The sequence below is a fragment of the Xiphophorus couchianus genome, chromosome 1, assembly GCF_001444195.1.
Source record: "Xiphophorus couchianus chromosome 1, X_couchianus-1.0, whole genome shotgun sequence".
NCBI classification, from domain to species: Eukaryota; Metazoa; Chordata; class Actinopteri; order Cyprinodontiformes; family Poeciliidae; genus Xiphophorus; species Xiphophorus couchianus.
The window spans coordinates 14,475,566-14,489,525 of NC_040228.1; the positions used below are offsets into that span (position 1 = coordinate 14,475,566).

At 38.4% G+C, this 13,960-nt stretch overlaps 1 protein-coding gene across 3 annotated transcripts in view; it reads left to right on the forward strand.

Moving 5' to 3' along the window:
• The window catches only part of LOC114160600 (adenylate cyclase type 6-like), a 46,949-nt gene extending 33,164 nt beyond the window's left edge, over positions 1–13,785 (forward strand). For all 3 annotated transcript variants that reach the window (XM_028043348.1, XM_028043432.1, XM_028043275.1), the window contains 13 exons: positions 1,099–1,246; positions 1,340–1,437; positions 1,571–1,658; positions 1,793–1,909; positions 4,900–5,049; positions 5,173–5,348; positions 5,554–5,586; positions 5,668–5,697; positions 5,977–6,109; positions 6,382–6,645; positions 6,802–7,006; positions 7,156–7,280; positions 10,502–13,785. In XM_028043348.1, coding sequence (XP_027899149.1) covers positions 1,099–1,246; positions 1,340–1,437; positions 1,571–1,658; positions 1,793–1,909; positions 4,900–5,049; positions 5,173–5,348; positions 5,554–5,586; positions 5,668–5,697; positions 5,977–6,109; positions 6,382–6,645; positions 6,802–7,006; positions 7,156–7,280; positions 10,502–10,630 — 1,696 coding nt within the window. In that variant the 3' untranslated portion in view covers positions 10,631–13,785. The remainder of the gene's footprint in view (positions 1–1,098; positions 1,247–1,339; positions 1,438–1,570; positions 1,659–1,792; positions 1,910–4,899; positions 5,050–5,172; positions 5,349–5,553; positions 5,587–5,667; positions 5,698–5,976; positions 6,110–6,381; positions 6,646–6,801; positions 7,007–7,155; positions 7,281–10,501) is intronic.
• The last annotated feature ends 175 nt before the right edge of the window (positions 13,786–13,960 follow it).

A 13,960-nucleotide genomic window follows, 5' to 3' on the forward strand; every position in this document is an offset into this window, starting at 1 on the left:
TGCTCAAGATTTAGATGTCTGTAGTTTCTTAATTTCCGTTTCAACCTGGGCACCAAATGTATCCCCTAAAACAGTTAATGAAGGCTTAAACACACAACTGACACAATAAAGTCCAGAACGTGAAAAGCTGGAAGTCCAGCAGTTCAGTGACAGACTGCTGCTTCCCAAGTGCCGGACCAATAGATTTAAGAACTCTTTTATCCCCCATGCCGTCAGACTGTACAATTCCTCACTGGGGGGGGGGAGGTGACACAGGACAGAGAGTGGAAGGAGTAGTGACCCCTTGTATTTTTCTCCATACTTATCAGGTCAAACCACATAGTGCAATACGATATCACTGGTCAATCTATCCGCCAAATTCTTATATTTATATTTTTTTGTGTTGTATTTATATTTACTTATATTCTTATATTCTATATTCTTATTCCTTGTTTCTTACATAATTTAAGGTTTTTCTTGCATAATTTAAGGTTTTGGTTACTCACATTTGGTGTGTACCTCAGTATTTAATTTGTATTTTGTATTCTTTTGCACTTTACTTACTGTGTGTTATCTTTGTTTTTTGCCTGGGAGCTGCTGGTAACTTCAATTTCCTGAGGGAGTCCTCCCAAGGGATCAATAAAGTACAAGTCTAAGTCTAAGTCTGAGCTTCACTGAAATTAGACAAATTACCTTAGGATGTAAACATTTATCACAACCTCAACTCAGCCCCTTTGTTGGACAGGAGCTCTTTGAGAGTAACGTACTGAAGATCGCGCGCCACCAGGACTTAAACTTCCTCTCACACCAAATCAGACAGAAATTTAGCCAATCTCAAGGTTTCTTCCTGCAAGTATAGTAATAATAACTTTCCATGATGATATGTTGTTTATCAGGCAAAAGAGTTCAAAGCAGCTCAAGCCAGGACACATAAAAAGGAAGATTCAGTCATGGCTTGGAATGTCAGGATAAGAAATATTGAGAAAATTGTCATTTGGCTTAAATAGTTGTTAATGTTTCCTAAATATTAACGTTTAGTTGATTAACCAAAGTTAGCTGAAAGCTAAACTGTGTAGATAAGCTAATAGATTGGTTCATGCCACATTATTTGTTTTATAGCCGCTGCAGTCAGGAAAACCAGAACTCTGAGGATGAGGTGGATGATTTTCTTGCACGAGCCATCGATGCACGCAGCATCGACCAGCTGAGGAAAGATCACGTCAAGAAGTTTCTGCTCACATTTCAGGCACCCGACCTAGAGAAAAAGGTTGGTGTTTTCTGCCATAAAACGTTTTCTAAAAGAATTGGGTTGGAAAGTAGCTAAGTTTTTATCTGTTTCTTTCTTTCTTTTTATCCACAGTACTCCAAAAAGGTGGATGATCGTCTGGGCGGTTACGTGGGATGCACTCTGCTTGTCTTCTTCTGCATCTGTTTCATTCAGATGATAATTTTCCCAAAGTAAGTTCTCTCTTTGACAAACTGCACTTCCAAGTTATACCAAATTGTGGACAGGAAATGTGTTCTTGATTAGCTTACGAGGGGTTAATGAGAGCTGTACGTCCTAATGAGCTTGCTTTTTTATCTTCCACAGAACAACACTTATGCTCGGTCTTCACATTAGCATCTTCATCATCCTCGCCAACATCCTTTTCATCTGTGCCATCTATTCCTGCCTCAAAGTAGGAAACAAAGCCCTTCACCACTTCTTCTGCCAGATAGCTCCAGATAAGAGTGCTTATTACATGTCTTCAGCTGGCATCACTCATAATATTAACTTTCGCTTATCTGATCTTCTCCTCGCTTTATATCGAAGCGCTTCCCAGCTGCCTTCCAGACACTCACCAAGAAAATAATCCAGTCTCGGGCAAACAGTACGCTGGTGGGCATCTTCACCATCCTTCTTCTCTTCATCTCTTCTTTCGCTAATATGGTAGGCATCAGGGATCTTTGTTGAGTTGCTTTTGAGTAATGAAACTGTTGTTTCGCATAAATATGTTATTTAAACATAGCCCACACTGTAAACAAGGGGCTTTGTGGCTTTTGTATGTGTCTGATCTTCCTTTAAACTGTCAGACATTTTCTTACATATGTTTCTAATCCGATTTCCTAGACAGTAGAAGAAATTCAGAACTATTCAGACTACAAACTAGATCAATTTGCCTAAGGGGGCCTGTAATTACAGGCATCTGTTTCTAATCATAATACGCCACTGTAACTAGGATCTTTAAATTGGGCCAGGGGTTTATCAGGGACTTTCTCTGTCAAATATTCCTTGTCATTATGGTTCTTTAAAATCGTAGCACTCCCTAAACTAAGACTAGAAACAACGTTCAGCCCCCCAAAATCATTTTGAATATTTTTGTGACACCATCATTCTCTAAACATATTAAATTACAGCTTTAATATTCACTAATGAGAATAAATGAGTTGAGGTCATTGTTGCTTTGCTTCTCACCAGGATGTAATTTCATAATCGTCATCAGTAATTCTTAGCAAACACAATGAGACAAGAACCTTGCAGGTAAATGGGTGAAAATGTAGAGTGTAAACTGAGTATACCGAGTGCTGATTCCCATCTTAACTTTATCTAAATAAAATTATTTTGAGACCTAAATGAAGAATTGAAGGAAGAGATTTTCCAGTAGTATTGAAATTGAAGTTCAAAATAACCACAAAAGGAAATAAGCTGTATTTCTATTAGTACTGTAGCAGTTCTAGGCTAGTACCTTAACACTGTACTAGTAATGTATTGGCATGTTATTTAATAAATTATCAGAGTAGCGCACAGATACCACAGATGTGTTTAAAATAGTTATGCAAGCATTTCTGTAACATGCAAATACAATATATTGTATGGAAAATTCCTGAAGATCTCCCAAAAAATGCTATGGCAGAGCTTATTGAATATATTTTCATTTGCAGCAGGTACACTATCATTAGTTCATTTTCCCCCCTCAAGTTTTACCTAAAATGTTAGCTAGTAAAAATAAAATAGCCTCCAGTAATTTTTCCATTGCCTCTCATTAGAGTGTGATTTGATTTTTGTTGATCAAGCTCACTTTGTTCTAAAATGTAGCCGAAAGCTTGAATTTTCTGACATTTCTGATGCCATTGTAATGTCAGCATATTTTCAGAGGATTTTGAAAACTGCATCTGGTGACATCAAAATCGATTATTGTGAATCGACCAAAATGCAGGCAGTCAGGTAGAAGAAACAAAATGTTGGAGATGCTCAAAGGTCCAAACTGATTTTTTTTTAAAAAGGAACAAAAGAACCAAAACTCTCAGAACTAAACATATCAGGAGTGAAACTGGTACAGAGCAGATTGACGACAGAAGGATCTGACACAGAGCAGAATTAAAATATTTACTGTATGGTGGTAACATGATAAGTGAACATGAAGCAGACTGTTGGTTGTTAATTGGCTGCAGGAATCCAACATGAGAATGACTCAAAATATCAAACGAAAAGAAGACAAACAGTCAGAAACAGGAGTAAGAAGAAATCAAGGAGTAAACAGAACACGTAAAAAAAAACAGATTTTAAAATAAAACTGGAAATGGGGGGAAAAAAATACAGAAAACAGCAACACCTACTAAAATCAGAATCTTCACCAATACATGAAATACCAAAAGAAAAGAAAGAAGCACTAGCGCTCTATCCAGAAATAAATCAGTTACATATTAGTGTCAATAATAAAGCTTCCCTAAACTGTTTGTACTCTTGCATTTATTGTCACATTTATTATAGTTTACAGACACATAAGAGGGTGAGCTTAGATAAAGATTTTCTTATCAACTTTATACTCTGCCAGATGTATTTAGGGCGGTTTTGACTGGCGTCCACACCAGACAGACCTATCACTCTGTTTTATTTCCAGCTTGTTAGATCATGTCTGTTGTCTTTTCATGCTCACAAAGGAGACGCTCCTATTGTCAACCCCAAAACCACAAAGCCCTTCCACATTTAACACAGATCCCCATTTAACCCCCACCTGCAACACAAGGGATAATTGAGTCTTTTCTCATTTTAATGTAATATTTCTGTCCCACATTTATCATCACTATGGAGTTTTTCAAGTTTTTCTCCATTTATAAAATCAGATGTCTCTAGTGGGTTACTTTTTATACTCATGTAAATTATTCTTAATATAATTGTCATATTTTTCAAACAAAATTGGAATATTGAGCAAAATTGAATCTTCCAGTAAGCATGAGTCTGGCCTTTTCTTTTGTTGTTAAAGATTAGGAAAATAAGATTAAAAAAAAAACCAGTTTATTATATAACCAACTTTACTAAATAACAAAAGAAGAGCAATCATCTGTAGTCTTGCAATCAAGGGAAACTACATTTATCTAGATTAATATGAAGAAATAAAACATCCACTTAACAATCACTTCAGCATTAAAATGAAACACAAGACTGATTTATTATTAAGAAAAATCAATAAAATAAAAATCTAATTTATTATTAATCAACAAACATTTACTCTCTGTCAGGTAGCTAAATAACATTAAAGGAACAAACCGTTTCAGTTTATATCACAAGGTTGTTTGGCAGCAACCTTATTGCCACGTTGCCATAGAGATGTTATATAAAAAATAAAATGCTGAGAAACTCTTAGGACAACTAAAGACACTGAAACAGAAGCCCTCCTCCAAACGCCATTGAAAGCAAACGCTTTACCGTGATGTTTTATTCACTGCAGAGGCTTTAGCTCTACTTCTGTTCAATGAGTTTGGGCCCCCACAGATATAACTTCAAAGCAATTTTCCTAATATTGTAGTTACTTCAATACATTTATATTACATGTTGAGGGTGGATCATTTGTTTGTTTTACTGACTTATCTGCCAAAAGGTGGCACATCCGGTTGTTCATCCTGCTCCATTTAAGATCAAATTTCGTCTTCCCTTTCCAGTTTACCTGCAGCAGAGAGAAACTGTACGACTGTGTAGGACGGGAACTGAACACAACAGTGACTCTGTGCCTGCTGCACAACCTCACCAGGACAGCAGAGGATGGCCTGACTCTGTGCTCCAGTCAGGTGATGCCCTGCCATTTACCTGAGGTTGGTGCTGTTTCTATTTCATTCTCTGGGTGAATGTTTGGTGTTCCAGGTGAAAACTGTCCAAATACCCAGCTTAAATCCTTCTCCTGCTCCTTTTTTTTTTTGCTGGCTTGTGTGCTGCAGTATTTCAGCTACAGCGTACTGCTGACCCTGCTGGCCTGCTCCGTGTTCCTGCACATCAGCAGCATCGGGAAGCTGGCTCTGATGCTGCTCATCTATCTCGTTTTCCTCCTGCTGGTGGAGTGGCCTCAGGTGACCCTGTTTGACAACGCTGACCTGCTGGTCATTGCCAACAATCTGTAAGTCTGCTGCCAGGGTCCTGAGCTGACTACAAACTAACTTTCAACTTGACCGGTTAAACTTACGTGTCACCGGACTGCAGTTTAGCTTAGATTCGACCTACTTCCTTTTTTTTCTAAAAAAAAAAAAAAAGGTTTAAAACGTAGTAGTCCTATTTTTGAATGTTATGTCCTATTTCTGAATATGTTCTCATTTTTACCACAGGCAATTACCACCTGTTAATGATTCCCTGCAACAGTAAGATGGTTTTTATGTTTGCTCCATTTTATTTAAGTGGGTTCATGTGTTTGCAGGGCTGACTCTCTTTCTTTTTCTTAGATCTGGTTTCAGTGAAACTGCAGAACAGTGGTAAGAAGCTTTATTCATAATATATCCACAGTGCAAATCAGAAGTCTACATAAGTCCCTACTTTCCTCTGAAAACAGGGAGATCTTGCTGTGTTTACATATACTCACTAAATGTATGACTGCCATTTTTGGAGGGAATTGTTACAATAATATTGCATCAGAATATTACTAGAACATTCATGCACATGATGGGTGTATGCAAAGTTTTGAATGGCATTGTAGATATCTGCTTTTATTCAAAGGTATTAAAATAACTAATAATTGTATTTTTTTTTTTCAGCCTGGGGGTTATGACCAAAGTGCCCCTCAGGGTCATGACCCCCATAATCCTGCTGGTTTTTGTTCTGGCTCTCTATTTGCACGGCCAGCAGGTGGAGTCCACCGCACGTCTCGACTTCCTCTGGAAGTTGCAGGTAAATAAGTTTCACTTTTACACTGAAAGCAGAAGTGTTTAAAGTTTGCAAAAGTCAATTATGTTTTGCCGATATGTAGCACAAAGAGCATCGTGTGTTTGTTAATATTCACGAGAACTGAAACTAGAGAAGCCAGGACAAATGTCAGTTCACCACGAATTTCCACCTGACCTGCTGTAGTATGCTTAAATGTCATGAACGATCAAAGCAAAACAAATAAATCTTCAGAATTTGAGTATCCTGTTAGTGTAACTCCCTCCATGTCTCCTCAGGCCACAGAGGAGAAGGAGGAAATGGAGGAGTTACAGGCCTACAACCGACGCCTGCTGCACAACATCCTGCCCAAAGACGTGGCCGCCCACTTTCTTGCGATGGAGCGGCGAAATGACGAGCTGTACTACCAGTCGTGTGAGTGCGTCGCTGTCATGTTCGCCTCTATCAGCAACTTCTCCGAGTTTTACGTGGAGCTGGAGGCAAACAATGAGGGGGTCGAGTGCCTCAGACTGCTTAACGAAATCATCGCCGACTTTGACGAGGTAAAATATGCACCGCCAAGCCCACCAAAGTTTTGGTGCAAATAAAATAATACAGGAAAAATAAGTTACATCCTGTTAGAGGTGAACACTTTGGGGTTTTTTTAACCAACAGCTCCGGTTCCCTCTCCTAATTTGTGCTTTACCACTCATCTCCAGATAATCAGTGAGGAGCGGTTCCGTCAGCTGGAGAAAATCAAAACAATCGGCTCCACCTACATGGCAGCTTCGGGCCTCAACGACACCACCTACGACAGAGAGGGCCGCTCACACATCCTGGCTCTGGCTGATTACGCCATGAGGCTTCGAGAGCAGATGAAGTACATCAATGAGCATTCCTTCAACAACTTCCAGATGAAGATTGGTACGCTTGGAAGCTAGACGAAAATGCTCCTGAAACATAAACCCTCTTTATATTTAATCAGACACAGAAGACTTAAAATAAGTTAATTACAAGCTGCATTGTTATATTTTTTAATAATGTAACTTACTTGCAGCATGATTCGTTCTCAGGGTTGAACATGGGGCCTGTTGTGGCAGGGGTGATTGGCGCCAGGAAACCCCAGTATGACATCTGGGGAAACACAGTTAATGTGGCCAGCCGAATGGACAGCACTGGAGTACCGGACTACATACAGGTACGTCGTTTGCAGTTGATCGTGTTCAGAAACTGCTCCAAAGTTTTTATTTGTATGTCACAGCACTTTTATCATTTTAGTTGAAATTGTTTTTAGTTGTAAAAAATAATAAAGAATCAAAACGCATAAAAAAAACGTTTTGGTGAGATAAGAAAGAAAAGAAAATCTAGTAAAGGTTTCAGAGTGAAGTTAAAAAAGACAATGCTACATTGTGTCAGTATTGGATTCAGGACCATGAAGTTTTTTCTCAGATTCTTTTTATGGCGATTTTTGCTATTTTGTACCCACTGACATTTCTTTAGGACGGCGTCAGCATGCTGCTCCTACACAGGATAACGCAGTAAAAAGGTTGCCATGTAGAGTTGGTGTAGTCGTTGTTGCTGTTGGAAAGTTGTGGGTTCTATTCCAGCTTCCTACTCTGCCACATGATTATGAACCACTAGAAAAGATGCTTTTTCTACTGATCTCTGTATCTGTATGAACTGCAGAGTTGCAGAGTTGTTCCGAGTACACATAAACTAAAAATTACAAAATGGATCTGCTCGTATTCTATCATTTCTTGAGGCTTGAGGATTTTAAACAACAACCACAGCAACAACAAAAAAAATGTTATTCTTTGCATCTTGTTCCTGCTGAGCAGTTTCCTGCAGTACTGGGCTAATCTTAGCATGTTTATTCTCTGTTTTGATATGGCTCATTGATAGTTTAGCTATTAATATTCCTGTGCAGTTCGATTTTATTGTGTGTACAAAACTTGAAACGAAAAAAGCAGCTATTCTAGTTCAAGAACTGAACTGTGTTTTAGTGTCCTGCATTGAAAGCTGTGTGTGAGCACAGCTGATGCAGCAGGGCACAAAACACAAAGAGGCTGGAAGCAGAAAGGATGTTAAATGGCTCCAATGAAAATGTGTGACTATTTTCAAAAAACTGTCTTGCAAATGCGGTTGTGTCACATTGGACATCGTCATCATGCAGTTTTTGGGAGTGGAGTTTAGTCAGGAACTTCAAAACATCATAAACCAAACTTAACTTAGTGCAGTGTTTCTCAATTCCGGTCCTCAGGCCACCCTGCCCTGCATGTTTTAGGTGTTTCCCTTCTGCTACACAGCTGGATTGAATCTATGGGTGATCAACAGGTTTCTGCAGCACTTGATGGTCATGCAATCATTTGAATCAGCTGTTCTGGAATAGAGGCACATCTAAAACATGCAGAGCAGGGGGGCCTGAGAACTGGAATTGAGAAGCACTGACTCAGTGTAACAATAAATGCTTTCCCAAAAGGTCTCTTAATGAGTTTATTTGCCCGAAAAACAACAAAATCGATGAAAAAGATCTAGAATCACACAGTAAATATTAATAAGCTAAAGTGAAGTCAGAAGCAATTTGTTTAAAGTTGAAATGTAATTTATTTGGGGGCGACAATGCACTTTAATTAACATTTATGTTAGAATTAGCCAAAAGACTATTTTTTTCTTCTTTTGTCCTTGTTGTTTTAAATCCAGATTTAAGTTTTAAGCACTTTCCTGACTTCATAAAGCTGTGTCTAAAGTCATTAGATTCGTGTTATGCGATTCAGGTCCACACCTCTGGCAGATTCTTAGAAAATTAGTCATGAAGGCTCTGCTCCTAAACAAATGTGGGTCACTTGTGTCCATTCATATGTAAATCATTATGAAATGACATATAATTCTTTTTTGTTTTGTTTTTTTTCCCCCACAAACTCAGACTTGCCCAAAGAGTTAATATAGTTTATGCTCAGTGCAAACAACGCGAAGCAAATCACAATAATCACTAAAAAATGTTATGCATTTGCAGAGGTGTCATCTTGCAAGAATCTCAGTTACTGCCAGACATGTTGTGTTCCAGCAGATATGCTCCTCGATGAATGTCCCTTTGGGATCAGGCAGAAAGCTAAATTTAAATTTCCCCTGGAGACAAAGCTGCTGCCATGGGTCAACGTCATAATCATAAACATTTAGCAGATGTTGAAGCATATCTTCAAATGTTTAATGCACATGCAGAGCTAAGGGGGATAGGGAAGATAAAGAAGAGCACTGCTGCACCCCGTAGGACAGTTTGTGTTACTGCAGCTCCAAATGTTTGACCATTTTAATTTCACTACCAAATAAGCAAAAGGCATCTAAAAAAAACAAAATGAACATTTTCAGTTTGTAAAATAAAAATTTTTTAAATATATATTTATTGCTATTTCCTGGTAATTTAATTAAAAATCATCTACTAGGTGATTTGAAATAGCTCAAAAACATTGGAAATCCAATTATTTCATTTTATTGAATAAAAAGTGTCACTGTAATTGAGCATAATGATTCATAATTGAACAAATATAATGCATTTTGAAATATCAGTGCATAATATAATTTACAGTGCAGTAAAAAGTATGTACTTTCCATATTGTGTAGCGTTTCCACCACAAACTTCAGGTGCTTTTTACTTGTGTCTTATGTGAAAGGCCAACACAAAGCAATGTGAAAGGAAAGAGAAATGACTCATGGGTTTCAAAATGTTTTCAAATTAAAAATCTAAAAAGGGTTACTGTGCATAAAATCGATTTCAAGTAACTGCCTTCAAAGGTTACCTAATTAGTAAATTGAGACCACCTGCATGCGATTTAATCTCAGCCATTCTGTGAAGGCCTCAGAGATTGTGAGAACATGACAGAAAAATGAGCCTCATGGAAACCAAGGAACACAGTAGGTCAGAGATAAAGTTATGGAGATGTTTAAAGCAAAGTTAGGGTCTGAAACAATAGGCAAAAGTTTTAAAATCTAACATAGAGCTTTTCAGTTTGTCATTCAAGCATGGACTAACCACAAGCTTATCCCTTCTCCAACACACCTTAATCAAATAGCTGAATTTCCTCATCAGAACCATATTCGGCTCTGCAGAGGCTGTCATTCATTTGATTCAGGATTTTTGGATAAGTAAAGCATCTAAAAGTTGCAGGATAATAGCTCTCGAGGACTGGACATGGGCACATTTGACAGGTTGTGCTGGAAGAGTGATAATCAGAGAGCGAGTCAAGAAACTCGAGAGGATCTGCAGAGATGGAGGGGCAAAAAGAAGATGAAGTCTTGTTTAAAATATTCATTCAAGTTTTATAGTTGTAACATGACAAAATATGAAATCTTCAAGAGGTTGATACTTCTGTGAAAATACACTGATTAAACATCTCACATGCTCATACCCATGTCTTCTCCAAGGTGACCACCGACTTGTACCATGTGCTGGCCAACAACGGATACCAGCTGGACTGTCGAGGTCTTGTCAAGGTGAAAGGGAAGGGGGAGATGACCACCTACTTCCTCACCAGTGGCCCGCCGGGTAGTTAATGACAGAGGCAGCCTGACCACACGGTGACTCCCACTGCGCTGAAACGGCAAGGACTGCAGAGAGACTGAGCGTTCGGCTCAGCGATGGGTGCCGGGGACAAGATGCGGTTGTCGGAGAGATGAGTCCGTTTCTTGTCACATTCTCAGATTGAAGGCTTGTCGCGAGCTGCCCGATAAATGATGAATCCCAGTGGCCTTAGGAAGGAAGCAGCGACGCTTGTGTTTATGAGCAATAGTAAAAGTATACCATCTGGAGTCATTATTTATTTTTGTGAGAAACTAAGCAATCTTTCTTAGAAGAAAATTATGCAAGGACAACATGAAGGAGAAGAATAACCAAAGAACAAATAAATGACGATTCCGTTCAACACTATAATAAACTATATAAGCTATATTGTTCCTCTTTTTCAGAGAGCGAAGGCCACGGTAACTTCTCTGAACTGTTTTTAACAAAGGAGAGCGCACATGCACAGATACGCAGAAGGAAAACGGCAACGACAGCAACCTTTGCTCTGACCTTTCTGTTTCTAATCAGGGCTTTCTTTGTTCCCTCCAACCTGCAATTAGTTTATGGTCCACTCAAACACGCGGCTGAGCGTCGGGCCCTTGTGGCCCCGGAAGAAGATGTAGGAAACAGAAAAATGGTTTGACCTGAAGAATGATTGTATAAACCATTTTTCTACAGTTGTGTCTGCGTCCTGCGTGTACTGGTGTGAGCTCTGAAGCTCGCTCTGTTGAGGGGCAGACAGAAAACTTTTCACTGTGAGATTTCTAAGATACTGTACGACAATGCTTTCTTGCCAAACTGTTTTCTGCAAATCATGTTTTATGTTATTCACTACAGTTGAGTGTCCATTCCTGATTGTTTGTGTCAAGATTGATCTTTTGAAGATTATCATGTCCCTCTGCGCCTTCACTGGGCTGTGATTTATTAACTGATTTCATTCCAAATGAAATAAGCGTGGTTTAGTTGGAACTGTGTTAAAGGTAAGCTGACTTGCTGACAGCTTCAGGATTATTTTTATGCAGAAATTCTCCTTCTGCTCTATATTGCCTTGATATTATTCAGCACTAATGTTTGCATTCTTCATGGCCCAATATTCACAACCTTACACAGCAGTATTTGACACTAATTTCTAGTTTAAGCACCCATGAAAGAAGTGTTGTTTGAAACATTAATCAAATGAATGTATGCAAAAATTAAAATTTTTATCTACTGCGAGGTGATTAAAAAAAATACATTCTGGTTATTCAAATTCCCATATTAGAAGCCCAGCAGTTTAGATGGAATATTTTCTATTTTAAAAAAGCTTTATACTCTGTTGATGTGCTTCTGTTTCTGTCTTGGCACCAAAATGCCGCAAAACAGTCACTCGTTGCTCGCTGTCCTTATGAAAACCCAAGTAAACACTGTCTCATCTTCAATTAGTGCAACTACAGATAGAGTTGGATTTTCCTAGAATAAGAAATCAATAAATAGCTTTTTTCCATTGCCTTGCCTCATATGGTTTTGTTGTTGCACGTATGAAGAACAACAAAGAAGGAAAAGAGCAAATGTTTTACATAATGCATCTTTCTAAGTAATAATAAGCACTATTGGTAAAGATGTGTATGATGCCTTAAAATACATTCAAGTTGGAAAAATGAGACTAGCTAGCTATTTGGTTAACTATTTCTGCAACTATCAAATAAATGTAACATTATTTTTAACTTGATCAAAGTGTTGATGGTCTTTTGATTACTACTCAGTACTCATGTAGCAACGTTCAAAGTTAGTATCCCGATTATTGGGGGCAAGTTAATCAATTTTATCAATGTCATTTGTTAAAATTGTGTTAAGTCTATTTTAACTATTTCAGTCTGAATGTAATTTACTAAGACAGTAGTGGTAGTAGCAGAAGTACTATTACATAATAAATTTAACAAGTGCCCCTCATTAAATGCCTGTGTGCATACTGCTGTGTTTTTAAAAGTTGCTGTATGCTGTTTTAATTGGCTTAAGATATGCCTTTTTCTCAGTTCATTGGCTGTACTGACCCCTTTAACAAACTACACTCCCGGACGGACCTCCTTCAGGCCAAAACTTTCAGATTACTTTGGCAGCCTTGCCAAATATTAGCAGACCGTTGGCTGCGATGCTAGCAGCCCATCAAATATGAAAGTTGGAAACAAGTTAAACAGGAAAAGCAAGACCATTCTGAATACATGCAAACATCCAGCTGAATGTTATCCGTTGGTCGCTAAGCAGCTGGCTGGCAACAGAGATCTGTTTTCTTCTGCAAGTGCTGAAGAGAAAAATATCTTTAAAAACAATTCCTTGCACAGTCCAAAAGTCTAAATTATAGCTGGATAAGAGGCCAGCTTCTTTTCATCAGTGAGGAAGATTATAAGAACGTTAACAATCACTAAAACCTCATTATTGGAGAACTGAATCAAACAAGGGGATCTTAGGTTCACAGAGTCTAGAATCAGCTTTAAAGCTGTCTACATTGCCAACCAGGTTATTCTGAGAAATGCCAGGTAAAAACCATTTTCCATCCCACGGTCATATGTACACATGTAGAGTTTGCAAAAGGCAGCTGAGAGTTTGACTCGACATTGTGTTTTCGCAATATCACACTAAGATTGAACAAACCAGTAAGGTGAATATATGGAAAAGCACATCATGCACACCGTTAAGCATAGTAGAGGAACTGTGATTTCCTGTGTGACTTTTCTAAAACCACACAGGAAATTGTGAGACATTTAAAATGCAAAATCTACAAGAAACAGAAAATTGTTTGTCACTGGTTCTTTAACAGGATAGCTAACCAAAAATGTGTGGTTAAATCAACCTACAAATAGTTCAAAAGACACAAAAGTAATCATCTCATTTCAATGTCCAGGCCCAGGATACATGTGGTGAAGAGGAGATCCGAGGAAGCAACCCAATAATCCAGACAATTATAAACAGGAAAAGATCCTTTTATGAAATCTTAAGTGCTGTCATGATGAAAAAAACAAAAAATGTTGAACAAAGTATTAACAGCACTGAATATTTGTTTTTCCCATCATTCTTTCAGCGAGTTTCTCCAACTGCTACAGAAGGTTAATTTATTCTAAGGCTTAATATTATTGCCAAGGCTGCCAATAAATGTGGATGGCGTTGTAACTCAGTTCGGCTCCGTGGTGTTCTCTCTGTTATCTCTCATCTCAATCAGCAACCTGCAATCAAGACTGCACCGAGTGACAGTAACCCGAGAGAAACATCCATCTCCTTTTCTGAATAAGACGGTCTACAGTTTCAAGAGGGTGATACAGGAGAGAGTATTTAATTGCTTGAGCATGAAT